The sequence below is a fragment of the Ranitomeya imitator genome, chromosome 5 (assembly GCF_032444005.1).
Source record: "Ranitomeya imitator isolate aRanImi1 chromosome 5, aRanImi1.pri, whole genome shotgun sequence".
Taxonomy (NCBI): Eukaryota; Metazoa; Chordata; class Amphibia; order Anura; family Dendrobatidae; genus Ranitomeya; species Ranitomeya imitator.
The window spans coordinates 673,699,352-673,725,379 of record NC_091286.1 but is presented as its reverse complement, the minus strand read 5'-3'; the positions used below and the strand labels follow the sequence as shown (position 1 = coordinate 673,725,379).

At 46.4% G+C, this 26,028-nt stretch overlaps 1 protein-coding gene across 1 annotated transcript in view; it reads left to right on the top strand.

Annotated features, from left to right (window-relative positions):
- Positions 1-26,028, top strand: part of LOC138638763 (cytochrome P450 2C14-like) — an 84,114-nt gene that overhangs the window by 42,972 nt on the left and 15,114 nt on the right. Inside the window, exon 9 of the mRNA XM_069728324.1 lies at positions 18,205-18,346. Coding sequence (XP_069584425.1) covers positions 18,205-18,346 — 142 coding nt within the window. The remainder of the gene's footprint in view (positions 1-18,204; positions 18,347-26,028) is intronic.

Here is a 26,028-nt window from a genome sequence, read left to right as displayed (position 1 = left end):
ATATACTACACCACACAGGAGAGCTGACAGATCCTCTACATACTGCACCACACAGGAGAGCTGACAGATCCTCTATATACTACACCACACAGGAGAGCTGACAGATTCTCTATATACTACACCACACAGGAGAGCTGACAGATCCTCTATACACTAGCGCAATTATGATGTTGGCAATCGAGAGTTGTTGGCCATGAAGTGGGCATTCGAGGAGTGGCGACATTGGCTTGAAGGAGCTAAACATCGCGTGGTGGTCTTGACGGATCACAAGAATTTAACTTATCTCGAGTCTGCCAAACGGTTGAATCCTAGACAGGCTCGATGGTCGCTCTTTTTCTCCCATTTTGATTTTGTGGTTTCATACCTTCCGGGATCTAAGAATGTGAAGGCTGATGCCCTGTCAAGGAGTTTTGTGCCTGACTCTCCGGGTGTTCCGGAGCCGGCGGGTATTCTTAAAGAGGGGGTAATTTTGTCTGCCATCTCCCCTGATTTGCGGCGCGTGCTGCAGAAGTTTCAGGCTGATAGACCTGACCGTTGTCCAACGGAGAAACTGTTTGTCCCTGATAGATGGACTAGTAGAGTTATCTCTGAGATTCATTGTTCGGTGTTTTCTGGTCATCCTGGAATCTTTGGTACCAGAGATTTGGTGGCTAGATCCTTTTGGTGGCCTTCTTTGTCACGGGATGTGCGTTCTTTTTTGCAGTCCTGTGGGACTTGTGCTCGGGCTAAGCCCTGCTGTTCTCGTGCCAGTGGGTTGCTTTTGCCCTTGCCGGTCCCGAAGAGGCCCTGGACGCATATTTCCATGGATTTTATTTCTGATCTCCCTGTTCCTCAAAGGATGTCGGTCATTTGGGTTGTTTGTGATCGCTTCTCTAAGATGGTCCATTTGGTACCCTTGTCTAAATTGCCTTCCTCCTCTGATTTGGTGCCATTGTTTTTCCAGCATGTGGTTCGTTTGCATGGCATTCCGGAGAACATCGTCTCGGACAGAGGTTCCCAGTTTGTTTCAAGGTTTTGGGGGTCCTTTTGTGCTAAGATGGGCATTGATTTGTCTTTTTCTTCGGCTTTCCATCCTCAGACTAATGGCCAAACCGAACAAACTAATCAAACTTTGGAAACATATCTGAGATGCTTTGTTTCTGCTGATCAGGATGATTGGGTGTCCTTCTTGCCTTTGGCTGAGTTCGCCCTTAATAATCGGGCCAGCTCGGCTACTTTGGTTTCTCCTTTTTTCTGCAATTCTGGTTTCCATCCTCGTTTCTCTTCAGGGCAGGTTGAGCCTTCGGACTGTCCTGGTGTGGATACTGTGGTGGACAGGTTGCAGCAGATTTGGAATCATGTGGTGGACAATTTGACATTGTCCCAGGAGAAGGCTCAACGTTTCGCTAACCGCCGGCGCTGTGTTGGTCCCCGACTTCGGGTTGGGGATTTGGTTTGGTTGTCATCTCGTCATGTTCCTATGAAGGTTTCCTCTCCTTAGTTTAAGCCTCGTTTCATTGGGTCATATAAGATTTCTGAAATTCTTAATCCTGTGTAATTTCGTTTGGACCTTCCAGCTTCTTTTGCCATCTACAGGTCCTTCTCAAAAAATTAGCATATAGTGTTAAATTTCATTATTTACCATAATGTAATGATTACAATTAAACTTTCATATATTATAGATTCATTATCCACCAACTGAAATTTGTCAGGTCTTTTATTGTTTTAATACTGATGATTTTGGCATACAACTCCTAATAACCCAAAAAACCTGTCTCAATAAATTAGCATATCAAGAAAAGGTTCTCTAAACGACCTATTACCCTAATCTTCTGAATCAACTAATTAACTCTAAACACATGCAAAAGATACCTGAGGCTTTTATAAACTCCCTGCCTGGTTCATTACTCAAAACCCCCATCATGGGTAAGACTAGCGACCTGACAGATGTCAAGAAGGCCATCATTGACACCCTCAAGCAAGAGGGTAAGACCCAGAAAGAAATTTCTCAACAAATAGGCTGTTCCCAGAGTGCTGTATCAAGGCACCTCAATGGTAAGTCTGTTGGAAGGAAACAATGTGGCAGAAAACGCTGTACAACGAGAAGAGGAGACCGGACCCTGAGGAAGATTGTGGAGAAGTGGAAACATCCAGAGCCACCGTGCACAGGCGTGTGCAGGAAATGGGCTACAGGTGCCGCATTCCCCAGGTAAAGCCACTTTTGAACCATAAACAGCGGCAGAGGCGCCTGACCTGGGCTACAGAGAAGCAGCACTGGACTGTTGCTAAGTGGTCCCAAGTACTTTTTTCTGATGAAAGCAAATTTTGCATGTCATTCGGAAATCAAGGTGCCAGAGTCTGGAGGAAGACTGGGGAGAAGGAAATGCCAAAATGCCTGAAGTCCAGTGTCAAGTACCCACAGTCAGTGATGGTGTGGGGTGCCATGTCAGCTGCTGGTGTTGGTCCACTGTGTTTCATCAAGGGCAGGGTCAATGCAGCTAGCTATCAGGAGATTTTGGAGCACTTCATGCTTCCATCGGCTGAAATGCTTTATGGAGATGAAGATTTCATTTTTCAGCACGACCTGGCACCTGCTCACAGTGCCAAAACCACTGGTAAATGGTTTACTGACCATGGTATTACTGTGCTCAATTGGCCTGCCAACTCTCCTGACCTGAACCCCATAGAGAATCTGTGGGATATTGTGAAGAGAAAGTTGAGAGACGCAAGACCCAACACTCTGGATGAGCTTAAGGCCGCTATTGAAGCATCCTGGGCCTCCATAACATCTCAGCAGTGTCACAGGCTGATTGCCTCCATGCCACGCCGCATTGAAGCAGTCATTTCTGCCAAAGGATTCCCGACCAAGTATTGAGTGCATAACTGAACATTATTATTTGATGGTTTTTTTGTTTGTTTGTTGATTGGATGGGTGAAATATGCTAATTTATTGAGACAGGTTTTTTGGGTTATCAGGAGTTGTATGCCAAAATCATCAGTATTAAAACAATAAAAGACCTGACAAATTTCAGTTGGTGGATAATGAATCTATAATATATGAAAGTTTAATTGTAATCATTACATTATGGTAAATAATGAAATTTAACACTATATGCTAATTTTTTGAGAAGGACCTGTATAATGTGTTCCATAGGTCGTTGTTGCGGAGATACGTGGCGCCTATGGTTCCATCCGTAGATCCTCCTGCCCCGGTGTTGGTCGAGGGGGAGTTGGAGTATGTGGTGGAGAAGATTTTGGATTCTCGTGTTTCAAGACGGAAACTCCAGTACCTGGTCAAGTGGAAGGGTTATGGTCAGGAGGATAATTCCTGGGTTTTTGCCTCTGATGTTCATGCTGCCGATCTAGTTCGTGCCTTTCATTTGGCTCATCCTGATCGGCCTGGGGGCTCTGGTGAGGGTTCGGTGACCCCTCCTCAAGGGGGGGTACTGTTGTGAATTCTGTTGTCGAGCTCCCTCCTGTGGTCATGAATGGTACTTCGGTGAGTTCTGTCCGTGGGCTCCCTCTGGTGGCTGTGAGTGGAGCTGCTGCTTCTGAGGTTCCTTACACAGGTGACGTGGTTTATCCTTTGGTTGGCTGCTCTATTTAACTCCACTTAGATCGTTACTCCATGCCAGCTGTCTATGTTTCTGCATTGCTTCAGTTCGCTCTTGGATCTTTCTGGTGACCTGTCTACTCCAGCAGAAGCTAAGTTCCTGATAGTATCTAATTTGTTCATTGTTTTCTTGTCCAGCTGGATATCATGATTTTGTCTTGCTAGCTGGAAGCTCTGGGATGCAGAGTGGCATCTCCGCACCGTTAGTCGGTGCGGAGGTCTTTTTTGCACACTCTGCGTGGTTTTTGTAGTTTTTTGTGCTGATTGCAAAGCTACCTTTCCTATCCTCTGTCTATTTAGTAAGTCTGGCCTACTTTTGCTGAAACCTGTTTCATTTCTGCGTTTGTGACTTTCATCTTTACTCACAGTCAATATATGTAGGGGGCTGCCTTTTCCTTTGGGGAATTTCTCGGAGGCAAGGTAGGCTTTAATTTCTATCTCTAGGGCTAGCTAGCTCTTAGGCTGTGACGAGGCACATAGGGAGCGTCAGGAGCGCTCCACGGCTATTTTTAGTGTGTGTGATAGGATTAGGGATTGCGGTCAGCAGAGCTCCCACATCCCAGAGCTTGTCCTGTGTGAGTTTTAACTATCAGGTCATTCCGGGTGCTCCTAACCACTAGGTCATAACACACCACACAGGAGAGCTGACAGATCCTCTATATACTACACCACACAGGAGAGCTGACAGATACTCTATATACTACACCACACAGGAGAGCTGACAGACCATCTATATAATACACCACACAGGAGAGCTGACAGATCCTCTATATATAACATTGTTATGACCTGGTGGTTAGGACAATAATGGACCTGGTGGTTAAGAGCACACGGAATGACCTGATAGTTACTGATAATAAGGACGAGCTCTGGGACGTGGGAACTCTGCTGACCGCAATCCCTAAACCTATCAAACACACTAGAAATAGCCGTGGATTGCGCCTAACGCTCCCTATGCAACTCGGCACAGCCTAAGAAACTAGCTAGCCCTGAAGATAGAAAAATAAAGCCTACTTTGCCTCAGAGAAATTCCCCAAAGGAAAAAGCAGCCCCCCACATATAATGACTGTGAGTAAAGATGAAAATACAAACACAGAGATTAAATAGATTTAGCAAAGTGAGGCCCGACTTACTGAACAGACTGAGGATAGGAAAGGTTACTTTGTGGTCAGCACAAAAACCTACAAAAAGACCACGCAGAGGGCGCAAAAAGACCCTCCGCACCGACTCACGGTGCGGAGGCGCTCCCTCTGCGTCCCAGAGCTTCCAGCAAGCAAGACAACAAATTAAATAGCAAGCTGGACAGAAAAATAGCAAACCAAAGAAATACAAGCTGGAACTTAGCTTCTGATGGGAAGAAAGGTCACAAGAACGATCCAGGAGTGAACTAGACCGATACTGGAACATTGACAGGTGGCATGGAGCAAAGATCTAAGTGGAGTTAAATAGAGCAGCAGCTAACGAATTAACCTCGTCACCTGTGAAACTCAGAAACACCCACCAGAGGAAGTCCATGGACAGAACCAGCCGAAATACCATTCATGACCACAGGAGGGAGCCCGACAAACGAATTCACAACAGTACTTCCCCCTTGAGGAGGCCTCACCAGAGCCCCCAGGCCGACCAGGATGAGCCAAATAAAAGGCACGAACCAGATCGGCAGCATGAACATCAGAGGCAAAAACCCAGGAATTATCTTCCTGACCATAACCCTTCCACTTGACCAGGTACTGGAGTTTCCGTCTCGAAACACGAGAATCCAAAATCTTCTCCACCACATACTCCAACTCCCCCTCAACTAACACCGGGGCAGGAGGATCAACGGATGGAACCACAGGCGCCACGTATCTACGCAATAACGACCTATGGAACACATCATGGATGGCAAAAGAAGCAGGAAGGGCCAAACGAAATGACACAGGATTGATAACCTCAGAAATCTTATACGGACCAATGAAATGAGGCTTAAACTTAGGAGAGGAAACCTTCATAGGAACATAACGAGACGACAACCAAACCAAATCCCCAACACGAAGTCGGGGACCCACACAGCGCCGGCGGTTAGCAAAACGTTGAGCCTTCTCCTGGGACAATGTCAAATTGTCCACCACATGATTCCAAATCTGCTGCAACCTATCCACCACAGTTTCTACACCAGGACAGTCTGAAGACTCAACCTGCCCTGAAGAGAAACGAGGATGGAAACCAGAATTGCAGAAAAACGGCGAAACCAAAGTAGCAGAGCTGGCCCGATTATTAAGGGCGAACTCAGCCAACGGCCAAAAGAACACCCAATCATCCTGATCAGCAGAAACAAAGCATCTCATATATGTTTCCAAAGTTTAATTAGTTCGTTCGGTTTGGCCATTTGTCTGAGGATGGAAAGCCGAGGAAAAAGACAAATCAATGCCCATCCTAGCACAAAAGGATCGCCAAAACCTTGAAACAAACTGGGAACCTCTGTCAGAAACGATGTTCTCCGGGATACCATGTAAACGAACCACATGCTGGAAAAATAATGGCACCAAATCAGAGGAGGAAGGCAATTTAGACAAAGGTACCAAATGGACCATCTTAGAAAAGCGATCACAAACCACCCAGGCACAAAACTCCTCAGGCACAAAACTCCTTGACAGGGCATCAGCCTTCACATTCTTAGAGCCCGGAAGGTACGAAACCACAAAATCAAAACGGGAGAAAAATAACGACCATCGAGCCTGTCTCGGATTCAACTGTTTGGCAGACTCAAGATAAGTCAAATTCTTGTAATCTGTCAAGACCACCACGCGATGCTTGGCTCCTTCCAGCCAATGACGCCACTCCTCGAATGCCCACTTCATGGCCAACAATTCACGATTACCAACATCATAGTTACGCTCAGCAGGCGAAAACTTTCTAGAAAAGAAAGCACATGGCTTCATCACCGAGCCATCAGAACTTCTCTGCGACAAAACAGCCCCTGCTCCAATCTCAGAAGCATCAACCTCAACCTGAAATGGAAGCGAAACATCTGGCTGGCACAACACAGGGGCAGAAGAAAAACGACGCTTCAACTCCTGAAAAGCCTCTACAGCCGCAGAAGACCAATTGACCACATCAGCACCCTTCTTGGTCAAATCAGTCAACGGTTTAGCAACAGTAGAAAAATTAGCGATGAAGCGCCGATAAAAATTAGCAAAGCCCAGGAACTCTTGCAGGCTCTTCACAGATGTCGGCTGAGTCCAATCGTAAATGGCCTGGACTTTAACAGGGTCCATCTCGATAGTAGAAGGGGAAAAAATGAAACCCAAAAATGAAACCTTCTGAACTCCAAAGAGACACTTTGACCCCTTCACAAACAAGGAATTCGCACGAAGGACCTGGAACACCATTCTGACCTGCTTCACATGAGACTCCCAATCATCCGAAAAGACCAAAATATCATCCAAATACACAATCAGGAATTTATCCAGGTACTCTCGGAAGATGTCATGCATAAAGGACTGAAATACTGATGGAGCATTGGAAAGCCCGAATGGCATAACCAGGTACTCAAAATGGCCCTCGGGCGTATTAAATGCTGTTTTCCATTCATCGCCTTGTTTAATACGCACAAGATTATACGCCCCTCGAAGATCTATCTTGGTGAACCAACTAGCCCCTTTAATACGAGCAAACAAATCAGACAGCAACAGCAAAGGATACTGAAATTTGACAGTAATTTTATTAAGAAGGCGGTAATCAATACAAGGTCTCAAAGAACCATCCTTCGTGGCCACAAAAAAGAACCCTGCTCCTAACGGTGATGACGACGGGCGAATATGGCCTTTCTCCAAGGATTCCTTTATATAACTCCGCATAGCGGCATGTTTTGGCACAGATAAATTGAACAATCGGCCCGTAGGAAACTTACTACCAGGAATAAAATTAATTGCACAATCGCAATCCCTATGAGGAGGTAGGGCACTGGCTTTGGGCTCATCAAATACATCCTGATAATCTGACAAAAACTCTGTAACTTCAGAAGGAGTGGAAGACGAAATAGACAAAAATGGAACATCACCATGTACCCCCTGGCAACCCCAGCTGGACACAGACAGAGATTTCCAGTCCAATACTGGATTATGAACCTGTAGCCATGGCAACCCCAAAACGACCACATCATGCAGATTATGCAACACCAGAAAGCGGATATGCTCCTGATGTGCAGGAGCCATGCACATGGTCAATTGGGTCCAATACTGAGGCTTATTCTTGGCCAAAGGCGTAGCATCAATTCCTCTCAATGGAATAGGATACTGTGTAAGAGAGTGAACTGTATTCCCACTGAGAGGGCACTAGGACCCTGTGGTTTTTGCCTGCTGCAGCAGAGGACAGACCCTGCAAAACTCCCGGAGACAATGTGTGCTGGGGGGTGGGGTCTGGTGTCTTGTGTGTAAAGTAAAACAAGGAAGTGAGAGCTGAGAGAAAAAGGCTGGAAGAAAAGGCAGAAGCTGCTGTGATATCTTAAAAAGAGACTGTGTGTGGATTTACTGCGAGTGTGTCTGGAGGAAAAGAAGCTTTTGAGAGACTTTTGTTGCTAACGTTTCCTGGAGAAGAGCTAACCCTTGATCTAAGAAAAGACTGAGACTTTACTAAAACCCAGTACATATTTGGAAGTCTGTGGATTCCCTGTGCATTGAGTGGAGAAACCAGTCTGGGCAGACTGCTGATACAGAGACGGACGGGTTGTCGTGGAAGCATTCCTAGGAGCTACAGAAGCAGAGACAACATCGTGAGACCACTAACTAAGTCCCCGGCATTTGGGCTCGGCATCGGCCGACAAGACAAGAGGAGCTTGCTGTAACTTATTGGCGCTGAAGATATGGACTGGCTGCAGCCTGTGCGGATTCCTGCCTGAGAGGAAATCCATCTCAGGATACGGTACCATAGATATAGATACCCGGGTATCTCTGCTCTGAGTTTTTAATTGTTACTTTAGAGGTGTATCTTATATTAGAGTTGTGTAAGTTATACTCAGTGTGCCGTTCCAGGGGCTCCCTTGATAACACTACATTCAATTTACACTTGTTTCCTGTTTTTAGTTGCTCTGTTAGGTAAATTTCTTACTAGTCTGTTATAGAAACAGTTCTCAGGAGACCTTGGAGTGGCACAGTGATTTCAGCTGCTGCTGAGCTAGTGTATCTTTGGGGTGCATCTGCCTTAATATTCTCCATATTACCTTTATTATTTTGCTTTTGAGTAAATACCGTTGGAGATTTCTGCCTTGGTCTTGGTTTGTGACTCACTGGATCTTATTCGGACCTCTGGTCATTACATAATGCAAGGGCTCCAAGAAAAAACCACAGCGCCTAGCATACTCCAAGTCCATCAAATTCAGGGCAGCGCCTGAATCCACAAATGCCATAATAGAATAGGATGACAAAGAGCAAATCAGAGTAACAGACAATAGAAATTTAGACTGTACCGTACCAATGGTGGCAGACCTAGCGAACCGCTTAGGACAATCGGAGATAGCATGAGTGGAATCACCACAGTAAAAACATAGCCCATTCCGATGTCTGTGTTCTTGCCGTTCAGCTCTGGTCAAAGTCCTATCACATTGCATAGGCTCAGGCCCATGTTCAGATAGTACCGCCAAATGGTGCACAGCTTTACGCTCACGCAAGCGTCGATCGATCTGAATGGCCAAGGACATATACTTATTCAGACCAGCAGGCATGGGAAACCCCACCATGACATCCTTAAGGGCTTCAGAGAGACCCTTTCTGAAGATTGCTGCCAGGGCACATTCATTCCCCTGAGTGAGCACAGACCACTTTCTAAACTTCTGACAATATATCTCCGCTTCATCCTGACCCTGACACAGAGCCAGCAAGATTTTTTCTGCCTGATCCACTGAATTAGGTTCGTCATAAAGCAATCCAAGCGCCAGGAAAAACGCATCAACATCACGCAATGCCGGATCTCCTGGCGCAAGGGAAAATGCCCAGTCTTGAGGGTCACCACGTAACAAAGAAATAATGATCTTTACTTGTTGAACAGGGTCACCTGAGGTGCGAGGTTTCAAGGCAAGAAACAATTTACAATTATTTTTGAAATGCAAGAACTTAGATCTATCACCAAAAAACAAATCAGGAATTGGAATCCTAGGCTCTGACATCGGATTCTGAACCACAAAATCTTGAATGTTTTGTATCTTTGTAGTGAGATTATCCATCCAAGAGGACAGACCTTGAATGTCCATGTTTACACCAGTGTCCTGAACCACCCAGAGGTAAAGGGGAAAATAGAGACAAAACACACTGCAAAGAAAAAAAAATGATCTCAGAACTTCTCTTATCTGTTGTGGATTCTGTTTTTGTGCTCCCTCTGGTGGTTACAGATGGTACTGGGTGACTTGTGTTCTCTGCGGTCTCTGGTGTCCACCTGTTCTATCAGGATTGGGAGTTTCCTATTTAACCTGGCTTTCTTGTCATTTCCTCGCCGGCTATCAATGTAATCAGTGTGTCTTGTTACCTTTGCTTCCCGCTTCTGTATTCTTCAGGACAAGCTAAGTGTTTGATTTTCCTGTTCCACGTTTTGCTTAATTTTTGTCTTAGTCCAGCTTGCAGATATGTGATTCCTTTTTGCTGGTTGCTCTAGTGGGCTGATATTACTCCTCATGTTCCATGAGTTCAAGTCATTTCAGGATGGTTTTTGTAGGGTTTTTCGCTGACCGCGCAGTTCACTTTTGTATCCTCTGCTATCTAGTTTTAGCGGGCCTCATTTTGCTGAATCTGTTTTCATAACTACGTATGTGCTTTCCTCTCATTTCACCGTCATTACATGTGGGGGGCTGCTATTTCTGTGGGGTGTTTCTCTGGAGGCAAGAGAGGTCTGTGTTTCTTCTAATAGGGAAAGTTAGTTCTTCGGCTGGTGCGAGACGTCTAGGAATCATCGTAGGCACGTTCCCCGGCTACAGCTAGTTGTGTGTTGAGGTTCAGGATCGCGGTCAGCTCAGTTTCCATCACCCTAGAGCTTGTTTTGTTTTTTGTGCTTGTCCTTTTGTGATCCCCTGCCATTGGGATCATGACAGTATAGCCGGCCGAAAAGTGGTAATCGTATTGGCTGAAGTACGAGGAAAAGTAGTCTGAGGAAGTTTTTTTTTTTTTTTCCCCTCAGAGTTTGCTGCTTAGCCTTAATTGCAGCCTGGCTGCGTCTTACCTCCTCTTAATCCTTGAATGGCTCTGACCTCAGCTGTTTATCATGGACGTCCAGAGTTTGGCTTCCAGCCTGAATAATCTTGCTGCTAAGGTTCAAAATATACAAGATTTTGTTTTACATGCTCCTATGGCTGAACCTAGAATTCCTATCCCAGAGTTTTTTTCTGGAGATAGATCTAGTTTTCTGAATTTTAGGAACAATTGCAAGTTGTTTCTTTCTTTGAAATCTCGCTCTTCTGGAGACCCTGCTCAGCAAGTCAAGATTGTTATATCTTTCCTGCGGGGTGACCCTCAGAATTGGGCATTTGCATTGGCACCAGGGGATCCTGCGTTGCTCAATGTGGATGCGTTTTTTCTGGCATTGGGTTTGCTCTATGAGGAACCTAACCTAGAGATTCAGGCTGAAAAAGCTTTATTGGCTCTCTCTCAGGGGCAAGATGAAGCAGAAATATATTGTCAGAAATTTCGGAAATGGTCGGTGCTTACTCAGTGGAATGAGTGCGCCCTGGCTGCAAGATTCAGAGATGGCCTTTCTGAGGCCATTAAAGATGTCATGGTGGGGTTCCCTGCGCCTACAGGTCTGAATGAGTCTATGACTATGGCTATTCAGATTGATCGGCGTTTACAGGAGCGCAAACCTGTGCACCATTTGGAGGTGTCTTCTGAACAGGCACCTGAGACAATGCAATGTGATAGAATTCAGTCCAGAAGTGAACGGCAAAACTATAGGCGGAAAAATGGGTTGTGTTTTTATTGTGGTGATTCAGCTCATGTTATATCAGCATGCTCTAAACGCACAAAAACGGTTGATAAGTCTGTTGCCATTAGTACTTTACAGTCTAAGTTCATTCTGTCTGTGACTCTGATTTGTTCATTATCAGCCATTTCCGTCGATGCCTATGTGGATTCAGGCGCTGCCCTGAGTCTTATGGATTGGTCATTTGCCAACCGCTGTGGGTTTAGTCTGGAGCCTCTGGAAGTCCCTATTCCTTTGAAAGGAATTGACTCTACACCTTTGGCTATGAATAAACCTCAGTACTGGACACAAGTGACCATGCGTATGACTCCCGTTCATCAGGAGGTGATTCGCTTCCTGGTACTGTATAATTTACATGATGTCTTAGTGCTTGGTCTGCCATGGTTACAAACTCATAACCCAGTCTTGGACTGGAAAACGATGTCTGTGTTAAGCTGGGGATGTCAGGGGGTTCATGATGATGCACCTCCGATTTCTATCGCTTCATCTACTCCTTCTGAGGTTCCGGTATTTTTGTCTGATTATCGGGATGTTTTTGAGGAGCCTAAGCTCAATTCGCTTCCTCCTCACAGGGATTGCGATTGTGCTATAGATTTGATTCCTGGCAGTAAATTTCCTAAAGTTCGTTTGTTCAATCTGTCAGTGCCAGAGCATACTGCTATGCGGGATTATGTTAAGGAGTCCTTGGAAAAGGGACATATCCGTCCATCTTCGTCCCCTGTGGGAGCAGGTTTTTTTTTTGTGGCCAAAAAAGATGGTTCCTTGAGGCCTTGTATAGATTACCGTCTTTTGAATAAGATTACAGTTAAATATCAGTATCCTTTGCCATTGTTGACTGATTTGTTCGCTCGCATTAAGGGGGCTAAATGGTTCACTAAGATTGATCTTCGGGGTGCGTGTAATCTTGTGCGGATAAAGCAGGGTGATGAGTGGAAAACCGCATTTAATACGCCTGAGGGCCATTTTGAGTATTTGGTGATGCCTTTTGGACTTTCTAATGCTCCTTCTGTCTTCCAGTCCTTTATGCACGATATTTTCCGTGAATATCTGGATAAATTTATGATTGTGTATTTGGATGATGTTTTGGTTTTTTCGGATGACTAGGAGTCCCATGTTCAGCAGGTCAGGAAGGTGTATCAGGTCCTGCGGGCCAATTCTTTGTTTGTAAAAGGTTCAAAGTGTCTCTTTGGAGTCCAGAAGATTTCTTTTTTGGGGTATATTTTTTCCCCTTCTACTATTGAGATGGATCCCGTCAAGGTTCAGGCTATTTGTGACTGGACGCAGCCTACATCTCTTAAGAGTCTACAGAAGTTCTTGGGCTTTGCTAATTGTTATCGTCGTTTCATAACTAATTTTTCTAGTGTTGTTAAGCCTTTGACGGATTTGACTAAGAAGGGTGCTGATGTTGCTGATTGGTCTCCTGCGGCTGTGGAGGCCTTTCAGGAACTTAAGCGCCGGTTTTCTTCTGCTCCTGTGTTGCGTCAGCCAGATGTTTCGCTTCCTTTTCAGGTTGAGGTTGATGCTTCCGAGATTGGAGCGGGGGCGGTTTTGTCACAGAGAAGCTCCGATTGCTCAGTGATGAAGCCATGTGCATTCTTTTCTAGAAAGTTTTCGCCCACTGAGCGGAATTATGATGTTGGTAATCGGGAGCTTTTGGCCATGAAGTGGGCATTTGAGGAGTGGCGTCATTGGCTTGAGGGTGCTAGACATCGTGTGGTGGTCTTGACTGATCACAAAAATCTGATTTACCTTGAGTCTGCCAAGCGTCTGAATCCTAGACAGGCTCGTTGGTCACTGTTTTTCTCCCGTTTCGATTTTGTGGTTTCATACCTGCCAGGTTCAAAGAATGTGAAGGCGGATGCTCTTTCTAGGAGTTTTGTGCCTGACTCCCCTGGAAATTCTGAGCCCACTGGTATCCTTAGGGATGGGGTGATTTTGTCGGCTGTCTCCCCAGACTTGCGACGTGCTTTGCAGGAGTTTCAGGCGGATAAACCTGATCGTTGTCCGCCTGAAAGACTGTTTGTTCCGGATAATTGGACCAGTAGAGTCATCTCCGAGGTCCATTCTTCTGCGTTGGCAGGTCATCCTGGAATATTTGGTACTAGAGACTTGGTGGCCAGGTCTTTTTGGTGGCCTTCCTTGTCGAGGGATGTGTGTTCTTTTGTGCAGTCTTGTGAAGTTTGCGCTCGGGCTAAGCCTTGCTGTTCTCGGGCCAGTGGATTGTTGTCACCTTTGCCTATCCCGAAGAGGCCTTGGACGCACATTTCCATGGACTTTATTTCGGATCTCCCTGTCTCTCAAAAAATGTCCGTCATCTGGGTTGTGTGTGACCGCTTTTCTAAGATGGTTCATCTGCTACCCTTGCCTAAGTTACCTTCCTCCTCTGAGTTGGTCCCTCTGTTTTTTCAGAACGTGGTTCGTTTGCAAGGGATTCCGGAGAACATCGTTTCTGACAGGGGATCCCATTTTGTGTCTAGATTTTGGCGGACGTTCTGTGCTAAGATGGGCATTGATTTGTCCTTTTCGTCTGCATTCCATCCTCAGACGAATGGCCAGACGGAACGAACTAATCAGACCTTGGAAACTTATTTAAGGTGTTTTGTTTCTGCTGATCAAGATGACTGGGTTACCTTTTTGCCGCTTGCCGAATTTGCCCTTAATAATCAGGCTAGTTCTGCTACCTTGGTTTCTCCTTTCTTTTGTAATTCTGGGATTCATCCTCGTTTTTCCTCTGGTCAGGTGGAGCCTTCTGATTGTCCTGGAGTGGACATGGTGGTGGATAGGTTGCATCAGATTTGGAGTCATGTGATGGACAATTTGAAGTTGTCCCAGGAGAGGGCTCAGCAGTTTGCTAATCGCCGTCGCCGCGTGGGTCCTCGACTTCGTGTTGGGGACTTGGTGTGGTTGTCTTCTCGTTTTGTTCCTATGAAAGTCTCTTCTCCTAAGTTCAAGCCTCGGTTCATCGGTCCCTATAGGATCTTGGAAATTCTTAACCCTGTGTCGTTTCGTTTGGATCTCCCGGCATCATTTGCTATTCATAATGTGTTCCATCGGCCGTTATTGCGGAAGTATGAGGTACCTGTTGTTCCTTCGCTTGAGCCTCCTGCTCCGGTGCTGGTGGAGGGAGAATTGGAGTATGTTGTGGAGAAGATCTTGGATTCTCGTGTTTCCAGACGGAAACTCCAATATTTGGTCAAGTGGAAGGGTTATGGTCAGGAGGATAATTCTTGGGTGGTTGCCTCTGATGTTCATGCTGCTGATTTGGTCCGTGCTTTTCATAGGGCTCATCCTGATCGCCCTGGTGGTTCTCGTGAGGGTTTGGTGACCCCTCCTCAAGGGGGGGGTACTGTTGTGGATTCTGTTTTTGGGCTCCCTCTGGTGGTTACAGATGGTACTGGGTGACTTGTGTTCTCTGCGGTCTCTGGTGTCCACCTGTTCTATCAGGATTGGGAGTTTCCTATTTAACCTGGCTTTCTTGTCATTTCCTCGCCGGCTATCAATGTAATCAGTGTGTCTTGTTACCTTTGCTTCCCGCTTCTGTATTCTTTAGGACAAGCTAAGTGTTTGATTTTCCTGTTCCACGTTTTGCTTAATTTTTGTCTTAGTCCAGCTTGCAGATATGTGATTCCTTTTTGTTGGTTGCTCTAGTGGGCTGATATTACTCCTCATGTTCCATGAGTTGGAACATGAGTTCAAGTAATTTCAGGATGTTTTTTTGTAGGGTTTTTCGCTGACCGCGCAGATCACTTTTGTATCCTCTGCTATCTAGTTTTAGCGGGCGTCATTTTGCTGAATCTGTTTTCATAACTACGTATGTGCTTTCCTCTCATTTCACCGTCATTACATGTGGGGGGCTGCTATTTCTGTGGGGTGTTTCTCTGGAGGCAAGAGAGGTCTGTGTTTCTTCTAATAGGGAAAGTTAGTTCTTCGGCTGGCGCGAGACGTCTAGAATCATCGTAGGCACGTTCCCCGGCTACATCTAGTTGTGTGTTGAGGTTCAGGATCGCGGTCAGCTCAGTTTCCATCACCCTAGAGCTTGTTTTGTTTTTTGTGCTTGTCCTTTTTTGATCCCCTGCCATTGGGATCATGACACTTATCCCTCTATTGAGATGCATTACTACTTTGGGCCACCTGTACTGTTATGACCTGGTGGTCAGGACAATAATGGACCTGGTGGTTAAGAGCACACGGAATGACCTGATAGTTACTGATAATAAGGACGAGCTGTGGGACGTGGGAACTCTGCTAACCGCAATCCCTAAACCTATCAAACACACTAGAAATAGCCGTGGATTGCGCCTAACGCTCCCTATGCAACTCGGCACAGCCTAAGAAACTAGCTAGCCCTGAAGATAGAAAAATAAGGCCTACCTTGCCTCAGAGAAATTCCCCAAAGGAAAAAGCAGCCCCCCACATATAATGACTGTGAGTAAAGATGAAAATACAAACACAGAGATGAAATAGATTTAGCAAAGTGAGGCCCGACTTACTGAACAGACCGAGGATAGGAAAGGTTACTTTGCGGTCAGCACGAAAACCTACAAAAAGACCACGCAGAGGGCACAAAAAGACCCTCCGCACCGACTCATGGTGCGGAGGCGCTCCCTCTGCGTCCCAGAGCTTCCAGCAAGCAAGACAACAAATTAAATAGCAAGCTGGACAGAAAAATAGCAAACCAAAGAAATTCAAGCTGGAACTTAGCTTCTGATGGGAAGACAGGTCACAAGAACGATCCAGGAGTGAACTAGACCAATACTGGAACATTGACAGGTGGCATGGAGCAAAGATCTAAGTGGAGTTAAATAGAGCAGCAGCTAAAGAATTAACCTCGTCACCTGTGAAACTCAGAAACACCCACCAGAAGAAGTCCATGGACAGAACCAGCCGAAGTACCATTCATGACCACAGGAGGGAGCCCGACATCCGAATTCACAACACTACACCACACAGGAGAGCTGACAGATCCTCTATACACTACACCACACAGGAAAGCTGACAGATCCTCTATATACTACACCACACAGGAGAGCTGAAAGACCCTCTATATACTACACCACACAGGAGAGCTGACAGACCATCTATATAATACACCACACAGGAGAGCTGACAGATCCTCTATATAATACACAACACAGGAGAGCTGACAGATCCTCTGTATACTACACCACACAGGAGAGCTGACAGATCCTCTATATACTACACCACACAGGAGAGCTGACAGATCCTCTATATACTACACCACAGAGGAGAGCAGACAGATCCTCTATATACTACACCACACAGGAGAGCTGACAGATCCTCTATATACTACACCACACAGGAGAGCAGACAGATCCTCTATATACTACACCACACAGGAGAACTGACAGATCCTCTATATACTATACCACACAGGAGAGCTGACAGATACTCTATACACTACACCACACAGGAGAGCTGACAGATCCTCTATATACTACACCACACAGGAGAGCTGACAGATCCTCTATATACTACACCACACAGGAGAACTGACAGATCCTCTATATACTATACCACACAGGAGAGCAGACAGATCCTCTATATACTACACCACACAGGAGAACTGACAGATCCTCTATACAATATACCACACAGGAGAACAGACAGATCCTCTATACACTACACCACACAGGAGAGCTGACAGATCCTCTATATATTACACCACACAGGAGAGCTGACAGATCCTCTATATACTATACCACACAGGAGAGCTGACAGATCCTCTATACACTACACCACACAGGAGAGCTGACAGATCCTCTATACACTACACCACACAGGAGAGCTGACAGATCCTCTATATACTACACCACATAGGAGAGCTGACAGATCCTCTATTTACTACACCACACAGGAGAACTGACAGATCCTCTATATACTACACCACACAGGACAGCTGACAGATCCTCTATATACTACACCACACAGGAGAGCTGACAGATCCTCTATATACTACACCACACAGGAGAGCTGACAGATCCTCTATATACTACACCACACAGGAGAGCCGACAGATCCTCTATATACTACACCACACAGGAGAGCCGACAGATCCTCTATATACTACACCACACAGGAGAGCCGACAGATCCTCTATATACTACACCACACAGGAGAGCTGACAGATCCTCTATATACTACACCACACAGGAGAGCTGTCAGATCCTCTATATACTACACCACACAAGAGAGCTGACAGATCCTCTATATACTACACCACACAGGAGAGCTGACAGATCCTCTATTTACTACACCACACAGGAGAGCTGACAGATCCTCTATATACTACACCACACAGGAGAGCTGACAGATCCTCTATATACTACACCACACAGGAGAGCTGACAGATCCTCTATATACTACACCACACAGGAGAGCTGACAGTCCCTCTATATTCTACACCACACAGGAGAGCTGACAGTCCCTCTATATTCTACACCACACAGGAGAGTTGACAGATAATTTTAAAGACGCAAGCACCTTTTCTCCATATGGAGTTCTAGGTTTGGATGTTTACAATGCAATTTCAATCCTAATGTGCAGAAGGACAATTGTTATCTTTTATAAGCTATTGTTTCATGTGCCTATCATTTGCATAATTTTTTTTTTGCAATGTGATTTATACCTCATAACTCATTTTGTTTTCTCAGGGCACTGTTGTTTTCCCACTGCTACACTCCATACTCAGAGATAAAGATTACTTTGAGAAGCCAGATGAGTTTTATCCAGAACACTTTCTTGACTCTAAAGGAAATTTCAAAAAGAATGAGTCCTTCATCCCATTCTCAATAGGTAACATTTATAATAAACTATTTTTTTCTCATAAGGATTGATATCATGGATGTCCAGACAACTGCATCCCTTTGGAGATAAATCTGTGTTACAAGAGAGATGAGCTGATCTTTCTGTGGGGGATCAAGTGTGTTTGAATTTGCATGAAACCACACATTTTAGGAAATTCTTTTTACCTTGTGTTCGTAAGAAATTGTCATTTCTGACACTTTTGAATCATCAGAGAGCGGCCTAATTTCTTTTTTCGTGGCCTCTCCATAATTCCCTGCAGCAATGACATGTTACGGATTATCATACAGTGTTGTAAGACTCATGCTGGTGTGGTAGTTGGAGGCAGGTATATCTCGCCCAGGTATTTGTCCTATGTGAATTAGGCCACTCAGTATCTTCAGGGTGCTAATGGGTTAATAAGTGCAGGAATAAAAGATGACCAGATGGGGGTTTCCAGCGTCTGCCTGGGGCACACAAATTGCCTGCCTGTGTGAGACAAACGTGAGTGAAGAGCTGTGCTCAAGATCTGTGTGTTGTTAGCTGGGTAGGAGAAGCCCCCCAGTTGTTGAGATTGCAACGTATTTGTTTAGTTAGTGCCGGACAGGCTAGGATTTATTTTTATGTTTTGTTTTGTTCATGTTGCTTTCACGTTAATAAATCTGACCTGAGGTCAGCCTGCTCAGAAACCTGCTGTACGCCTCAGATTCAATGCACAAACCACGTGACCTTTGACCCCAGCAAAGGCGATCCCAGAGTGTTTTGTCACATTGTGGTGGAGAACGCGGGCATACCGTGGCACAGGCGACAGCATGGAAGACGTGGTGAAAGCCTTAGTACAGTCCACTGCCGTACAGCAGCAGGCCACTGCCGCACAGCACGAAGCTAATCGCTTGATGGCCGCACAGCTGAAAGAGATAGTAGACATGACAGTTGCAGACCGCCAACTTCTCCAACAGGTGGCGCAGCGTCTGGCGAGCATGCCTGACGCTGACCCGGAAGCCGAGTCCAGAAGGATCCATGTGAGTCGATACTGGCAAAAGCTGACTGCAGAAGATGACGTCGAGGCATACCTGACAACGTTTGAGCGGACGGCATTGAGAGAGAAGTGGCCGAAGGCACGGTGGGCCGATTTGATTGCCCCGTTTCTCTCTGGCAAGGCCCAAAAAGCTTACCATGATTTGGACCCAGAGGTCGCTCAGGACTTAGAGAAGCTGAAAGCTGAGATCCTGGCCCGGCTCGGTGTTACGACGGCTGTCCGGGCACAGAGGGTAAATCAGTGGACATACCTGCAAGATAAACCGGCGCGGTCTCAGATGTTCGACCTGAACTACTTGACAAAGAAATGGCTGCAACCCGAGGTACTGACAATACCCGAAATAATCTAGCGGGTTGTCCTGGACAAGTACCTGAGAGTACTACCCCCAGCGCTGAAAAGGTGGGTAAGCCAAGGAAATCCCACGACAGCGGATCAACTTGTGGAGTTGGTCGAGCGTTATTCCGTGGCAGAAGGACTTCCCGACGACACTGCCAACCCCCGGTCTGTGCCTCCTCCTCGTGGAACGGGTAAGACTGTTAAAGGGACTACGGGTGAAGGAAAAAATCACTTAAAACTGTGGGGGAGGAGCCCGGGACTGCTCGCACTCAGAGACCAAGAGTATTGGACGGTGGTCTCAGTAGGGGACCTGTTAGGTGTTTCCGCTGCCATGAGAAGGGTCATGTTTCTGCGAACTGTCCTGTTACCGCTGAACCCATGCAGTGCGACGTTATAGACTCTAAAAAACGCATGTCTTTGGTTACACAGCTAGTGAGTGTGAATGCGGGTCAAAATGATACAGCGAAACACCTGTGTGAATTATCTGTTGATGGGAAAAATGTTGTGGCATTACTAGACTCTGGAAGTGTGGTGACTCTGGTGAAAGCTAGTCTGGTGGCACTTCCATCTGGTCCGTCTGACAAGTTTTCTGTAACGTGTGTGCATGGTGACACCTGCTTGTACTTAACAGCGGTCATATGGATTTCCACTCCCTATGGGTCAGTGCAGCACAAAGTGGGACTCGTTCCCGCATTGTTACAGGATGTAATCCTGGGCAGGGATTTTCCCTACTTCTGGCAGTTGTGGGAGAATCAGTTGCTCCTTCACGGTAGCTGTACCCGTGAATCTTCTCCCATGCCATCTGGAGGTCCCGAGTCCCTAGAGGAGACCCCACAGGAAGATGTTGCTGGGGAGGTTAGTGAATCTAACCTTCCGTACCCCTTTTCCGTCATGGCGGGCGAAACGGAGGAAACTGAGGAACCCCAGCGAGAGGCGGTGGCAGATAGCCATCCGGCACCCTGCCTGCCAGATTTGGGGGTCCAGGTGGATGACTTCCACAGCGAGCAAATGAAAGATCCTACCCTGATTCCGGCTAGGAAAAATGTATAAATGATAGATGGGGTACCCGTAGAACCTGACACTAGGCTAACGTACCCGTATATGGTTCTTGAAAATGATTTGCTCTACCAGGTAGAGAAAAAAGGGGAAGACACAGTGCAACGGTTAGTGGTACCCAAACCTTATCGACGGAAGGTACTGGATTTGGCCCACGGACATATAATGGGGGGACATCTGGGGGTACAGAAAACCACGGAAAGGATATTGCATTGTTTTGTGTGGCCTGGAATACATTATGATGTGCGTAACTATTGTGAGTCCTGTCCAGAGTGCCAAATCGCGGCTCCAAAATCTCGGTTCCGTAGCCCTTTTGTACCCCTTCCTATCATTGGGGTCCCTTTTGAGAGAGTTGGGATGGATTTGGTTGGGCCCCTTCCCCGATCCGCACCAACATATCCTCGTCATCGTGGACTATGCCACTCATTACCCGGAGGCCGTCCCTTTGCGTAACACAGCTACCAAGACGATCGCCAAGGAATTGGTACAAGTGTTTAGTCGGGTGGGAATTCCAAAACAGATACTCACCGACCAGGGGACTCCCTTTATTTCGAGGGTAATGAAGGAGCTATGCAGGCTCTTACAAATAGACCCATTGCGTACGTCTGTCTATCACCCTCAAACAGATGGCCTGGTTGAGCGCTTCAACAAAACCTTAAAACAGAGGCTCCGGAAGGCGATAGACAAAGATGGGAAGAACTGAGATTACTTGTTACCCTATTTGCTGTTTGCCATTAGGGAAGTTCCCCAGTCTTCCACAGGGTTTTCGCCTTTCGAACTGTTGTACGCCCGTCGTCCCCGGGGACTGCTGGACGTCGCAAAAGAAACCTGGGATGGTCAAGTCACTCCCTTTAAAACGGTGATCAACCATGTAACACAAATGCAGGATCGTATTGCCGCTGTCATGCCCATTGTTAGGGACCATATGTTACAGGCCCAGGGAGCCCAGAGGCAAAGTTATGATAGAGGCGCTAAGGTCCGTACATTTGCACCCGGCGATAGGGTGTTGGTCCTAATCCCTACGGTGGATAGTAAATTCCTGGCGAAATGGCAGGGCCCATTTGAGGTCCGAGAAAGAGTTGGTGAAGTGAACTATAAAGTGTACCAGCCGGGTAAGAGAAAACCGGAACAGATTTATCATGTGAATCTGATAAAATCCTGGAAAGACCGCTCTGCCCTAACGGCGGATCTGCCCCGTCCGGTTTGTTCACCTACCGTACCGGAGGTGCAGGTTGCCGAGACACTCTCAGAACGACAAAAATCTGATGTTAAGCAATTTTTGTTACAGAACCGACAGTTTTTCTCCGAAAAACCTGGCCGGACTAAGTTGGTGAAACATGAGATTGTCACAGAGCCTGGCGTCACTGTTCATGTGAAGCCCTACCGAATTCCGGAAGCCCGCCGGAAAGCCATCTCCCGGGAAGTGATGGCAATGTTGGACTTAGGAGTCATTGAGGAGTTGCACAGCGCCTGGTCCAGTCCAATTGTGTTGATACCTAAACCGGATGGCTCCATCCGGTTTTGTAATGACTTTAGGAAACTGAATGCAGTTTCTAAATTTGATGCGTACCCTATGCCCCGGGTCGATGAGTTGATCGACCGGCTTGGTAAAGCCCAATACATTACGACCCTGGATTTAACAAATACTGGCAGATTCCTCTGGCCGAGGCGGCCAGAGAGAAGACGGCATTTGCTACACCGGAAGGTCTGTTCCAGTATGTCTATATGCCGTTTGGACTTCACAGAGCTCCCGCAACGTTCCAGAGATTGATGGATCGAGTCTTGAGGCCTCACAGACAGTACGCTTCTGCCTACCTGGATGACATCGTAATTCACAGCATGGACTGGGAAACTCATCTCCAGAAGGTACAAGCGGTGATTGATGACCTGCGAGATGCAGGCTTAACGGCAAACCCCAAAAAATGCCACATCGGGCTTGAAGAAGCCCGATACTTGGGCTACGTGATTGGCAGAGGAGTGGTTAAACCCCAGATCGACAAAATACAGGCAATTCAGGGCTGGCCACAACCAGTGAACAAAAAACAAGTACAGGCTTTCCTGGGGATTGCCGGCTATTATCGCCGGTTCATACCCAATTTTGCAGCCATGGCTACTCCCTTGACGGATCTTACCAAGGGGAAGGGTTCCGTCATGGTAAAATGGACCTCAGCTGCTGAAGAGGCCTTCCACAGCCTGAAACGGGCTTTGTGCTCTCAGACCGTACTAGTGACTCCTGATTTCAGCAGCGAGTTTGTGGTACAAACTGATGCCTCTGATACTGGTGTCGGAGCTGTACTTTCCCAGGTGAGGGACGGAGTCGAACACCCGGGCCTCTACCTCAGTCGGAAACTGAATGTACATGAGCAGAGGTATGCGGTGGTTGAAAAAGAGTGCCTAGCCATTAAATGGGCTCTCGACTCCCTCAAGTATTACCTGGCCGGTAGGAAGTTTAGGCTGGTCACAGACCATGCCCCTCTCAAGTGGATGCACCTCCACAAAGACCGTAATAGTCGGGTAACCCGGTGGTTCCTTGCCCTGCAGGCTTACTCTTTTACGGTGGAGCACCGACCTGGGGTGCAGATGGGGAACGCCGATGCCCTATCCCGAGTGCACTGTTTCAAGAGTGTTCTTGCTCGACCGGAGTGGTCTGAGCAAGGGGGGGGGATATGTAAGACTCGTGCTGGTGTGGTAGTTGGAGGCAGGTATATCTCGCCCAGGTATTTGTCCTATGTGAATTAGGCCACTCAGTATCTTCAGGGTGCTAATGGGTTAATAAGTGCAGGAATAAAAGATGACCAGCTGGGGGTTTCCAGCGTCAGCCTGGGGCACACAGATTGCCTGCCTGTGTGAGACAAACGTGAGTGAAGAGCTGTGCTCAAGATCTGTGTGTTGTTAGCTGGGTGGGAGAAGCCCCCCAGTTGTTGAGATTGCAACGTATTTGTTTAGTTAGTGCCGGACAGGCTAGGATTTATTTTTATGTTTTGTTTTGTTCATGTTGCTTTCACGTTAATAAATCTGACCTGAGGTCAGCCTGCTCAGAAACCTGCTGTACGCCTCAGATTCAATGCACAAACCACGTGACCTTTGACACCAGCAAAGGCGATCCCAGAGTGTTTTGTCACAGTGTACAATGGTGGCCAGTACCTTGGACATCTCAGATCAGTGGTCCCCAGTGTAGCGCATTATGAATGACAGAGACATTTCCTGTGTCACTGGGATAAGTCTCTTTCTTCTGTGGAGCGTAAACGTTTATTGACAAAGCAGTCCTCTCTCTCCTTTAGAATGTAATCTGTTATGGTCAGTGAGGTCCTCTCTCTCCTGTAGAGTGTAAGCTCTTATGGTCAGTGAGGTCCTCTCTCTCCTGTAGAGTGTAAGCTCTTGTGTTCCGCATGTCCTTGTTTTCCTGTAGACCATAAGCTCTTATAATCAGTGGGTTCTCGTTCTCCTGTAGAATGTAAGCTCTTAAGTTCAGGAGGGTTCCTTTCTCTCCTGTACAGTGTAAGCTCTTTTGGTCAGCTGGGTCCTCTCTCTCCGGTAGAGTGTAAGCTCTTATGTTCAGAAGGGTTCCTCTCTCTCATGTAAAGTGTAAGCTATCATGGTCATCAAGGTCTTCTCTCAACTGTGCAGTGCAAACTCTTATGGTCAATGGGGTTCTCTCTCTCCTGTAGAGTGTAAGCTCTTATGGTCAGTGGGATCTCTCTCTCCTGTAGAGTGTAAGCTCTTGTGTTCCGCATGTCCTTGTTTTCCTGTAGACCATAAGCTCTTATAAACAGTGCGTTCTCGTTCTCCTGTAGAATGTAAGCTCTTAAGTTCAGGAGGGTTCCTTTCTCTCCTGTACAGTGTAAGCTCTTATGTTCAGAAGGGTTCCTCTCTCTCCTGTAACGTGTAAGCTATCATGGTCATCGAGGTCTTCTCTCACCTGTAGCGTGTAAGCGCTTATGGTCAGCGGGGTCCTCTCTCTCCTGTAGAGTGTCAGCTCTCATGGTCAGCGGGGTTCTCTCTCTCCTGTAGAGTGTAAGCTCTTATGGTCAGTGGGGTCCTCTCTCTCCTGTAGAGTGTAAGCTCTTATGGTCAGAAGGGTCTTCTCTCTCATGTAGAGTGTAAGCTCTTAAGATTAGTGTGGTCCTCTATCTCGTAGAGTGTACGCTTTTATAATCAGCAAGGTCCTATCTCTCCTGTAGAGTGTAAGCTCTTAAGGCCAGCGTGGTTCTCTCTCTCTGCAGTGAAGTGTAAGCTCTTATCATCAACGAAAAATGAAAGGCAGTGATCAAGGCAAAAAGAGTAATAAATATTTTAGATCAATAATAAATAGATTAAAATATGGGAAAATTTTAAAGATCTTGCACAAAATAAATCAACAATAGTAATAATCAGGAAACTACTGTATAAACATTCTTATGCTGTAGTTATTGCCAAAAACAACCCATCCATTAATGCAAGGCACTTAACAAAACTCTGACCAGAATATGGTTATAAAATATGAAGCAATTTATACCCAAAAGAGAACCCTAGTCAGAGCTTCAAAGTAAATTGAAGTGCTTTAGCACCAATACTCACCAGCCCTCGCTATTAATAAAGTATTATATGAAGGTCCACACTAGTAATGAGTAGTGTTGAGTGATACCGTCCGATACTTGAAAGTATCGGTATCGGATAGTATCGGCCGATACCCGAAAAGTATCGGATATCGCCGATACCGATATCCGATACCAATACAAATCAATGGGACACCAAGTATCGGAAGGTATCCTGATGGTTCCCAGGGTCTGAATGAGAGGAAACTCTCCTTCAGGCCCTGGGATCCATATTAATGTGTAAAATAAAGAATTAAAATAAAAAATATTGATATATTCACCTCTCCGGCGGCCCCTGGACATCACGCTGGTAACCGGCAGGCTTCTTTGTTTAAAATTAGCGCGTTTAGGACCTGAGGAATGACGTCGCGGCTTCTGATCGGCATGCGACCAATCAGAAGCCGCGACGTCATTCCTCAGGTCCTAAACGCGCTCATTTTAAACAAAGAAGCCTGCCGGTTACCAGCGTGATGTCCAGGGGCCGCCGGAGAGGTGAATATATCAATATTTTTTATTTTAATTCTTTATTTTACACCTCACTATGGATCCGATACCGATACCCGATACCACAAAAGTATCGGATCTCGGTATCGGAATTCCGATACCGCAAGTATCGGCCGATACCCGATACTTGCGGTATCGGAATGCTCAACACTAGTGATGAGCGAACGTGCTCGCCACTACTCGTT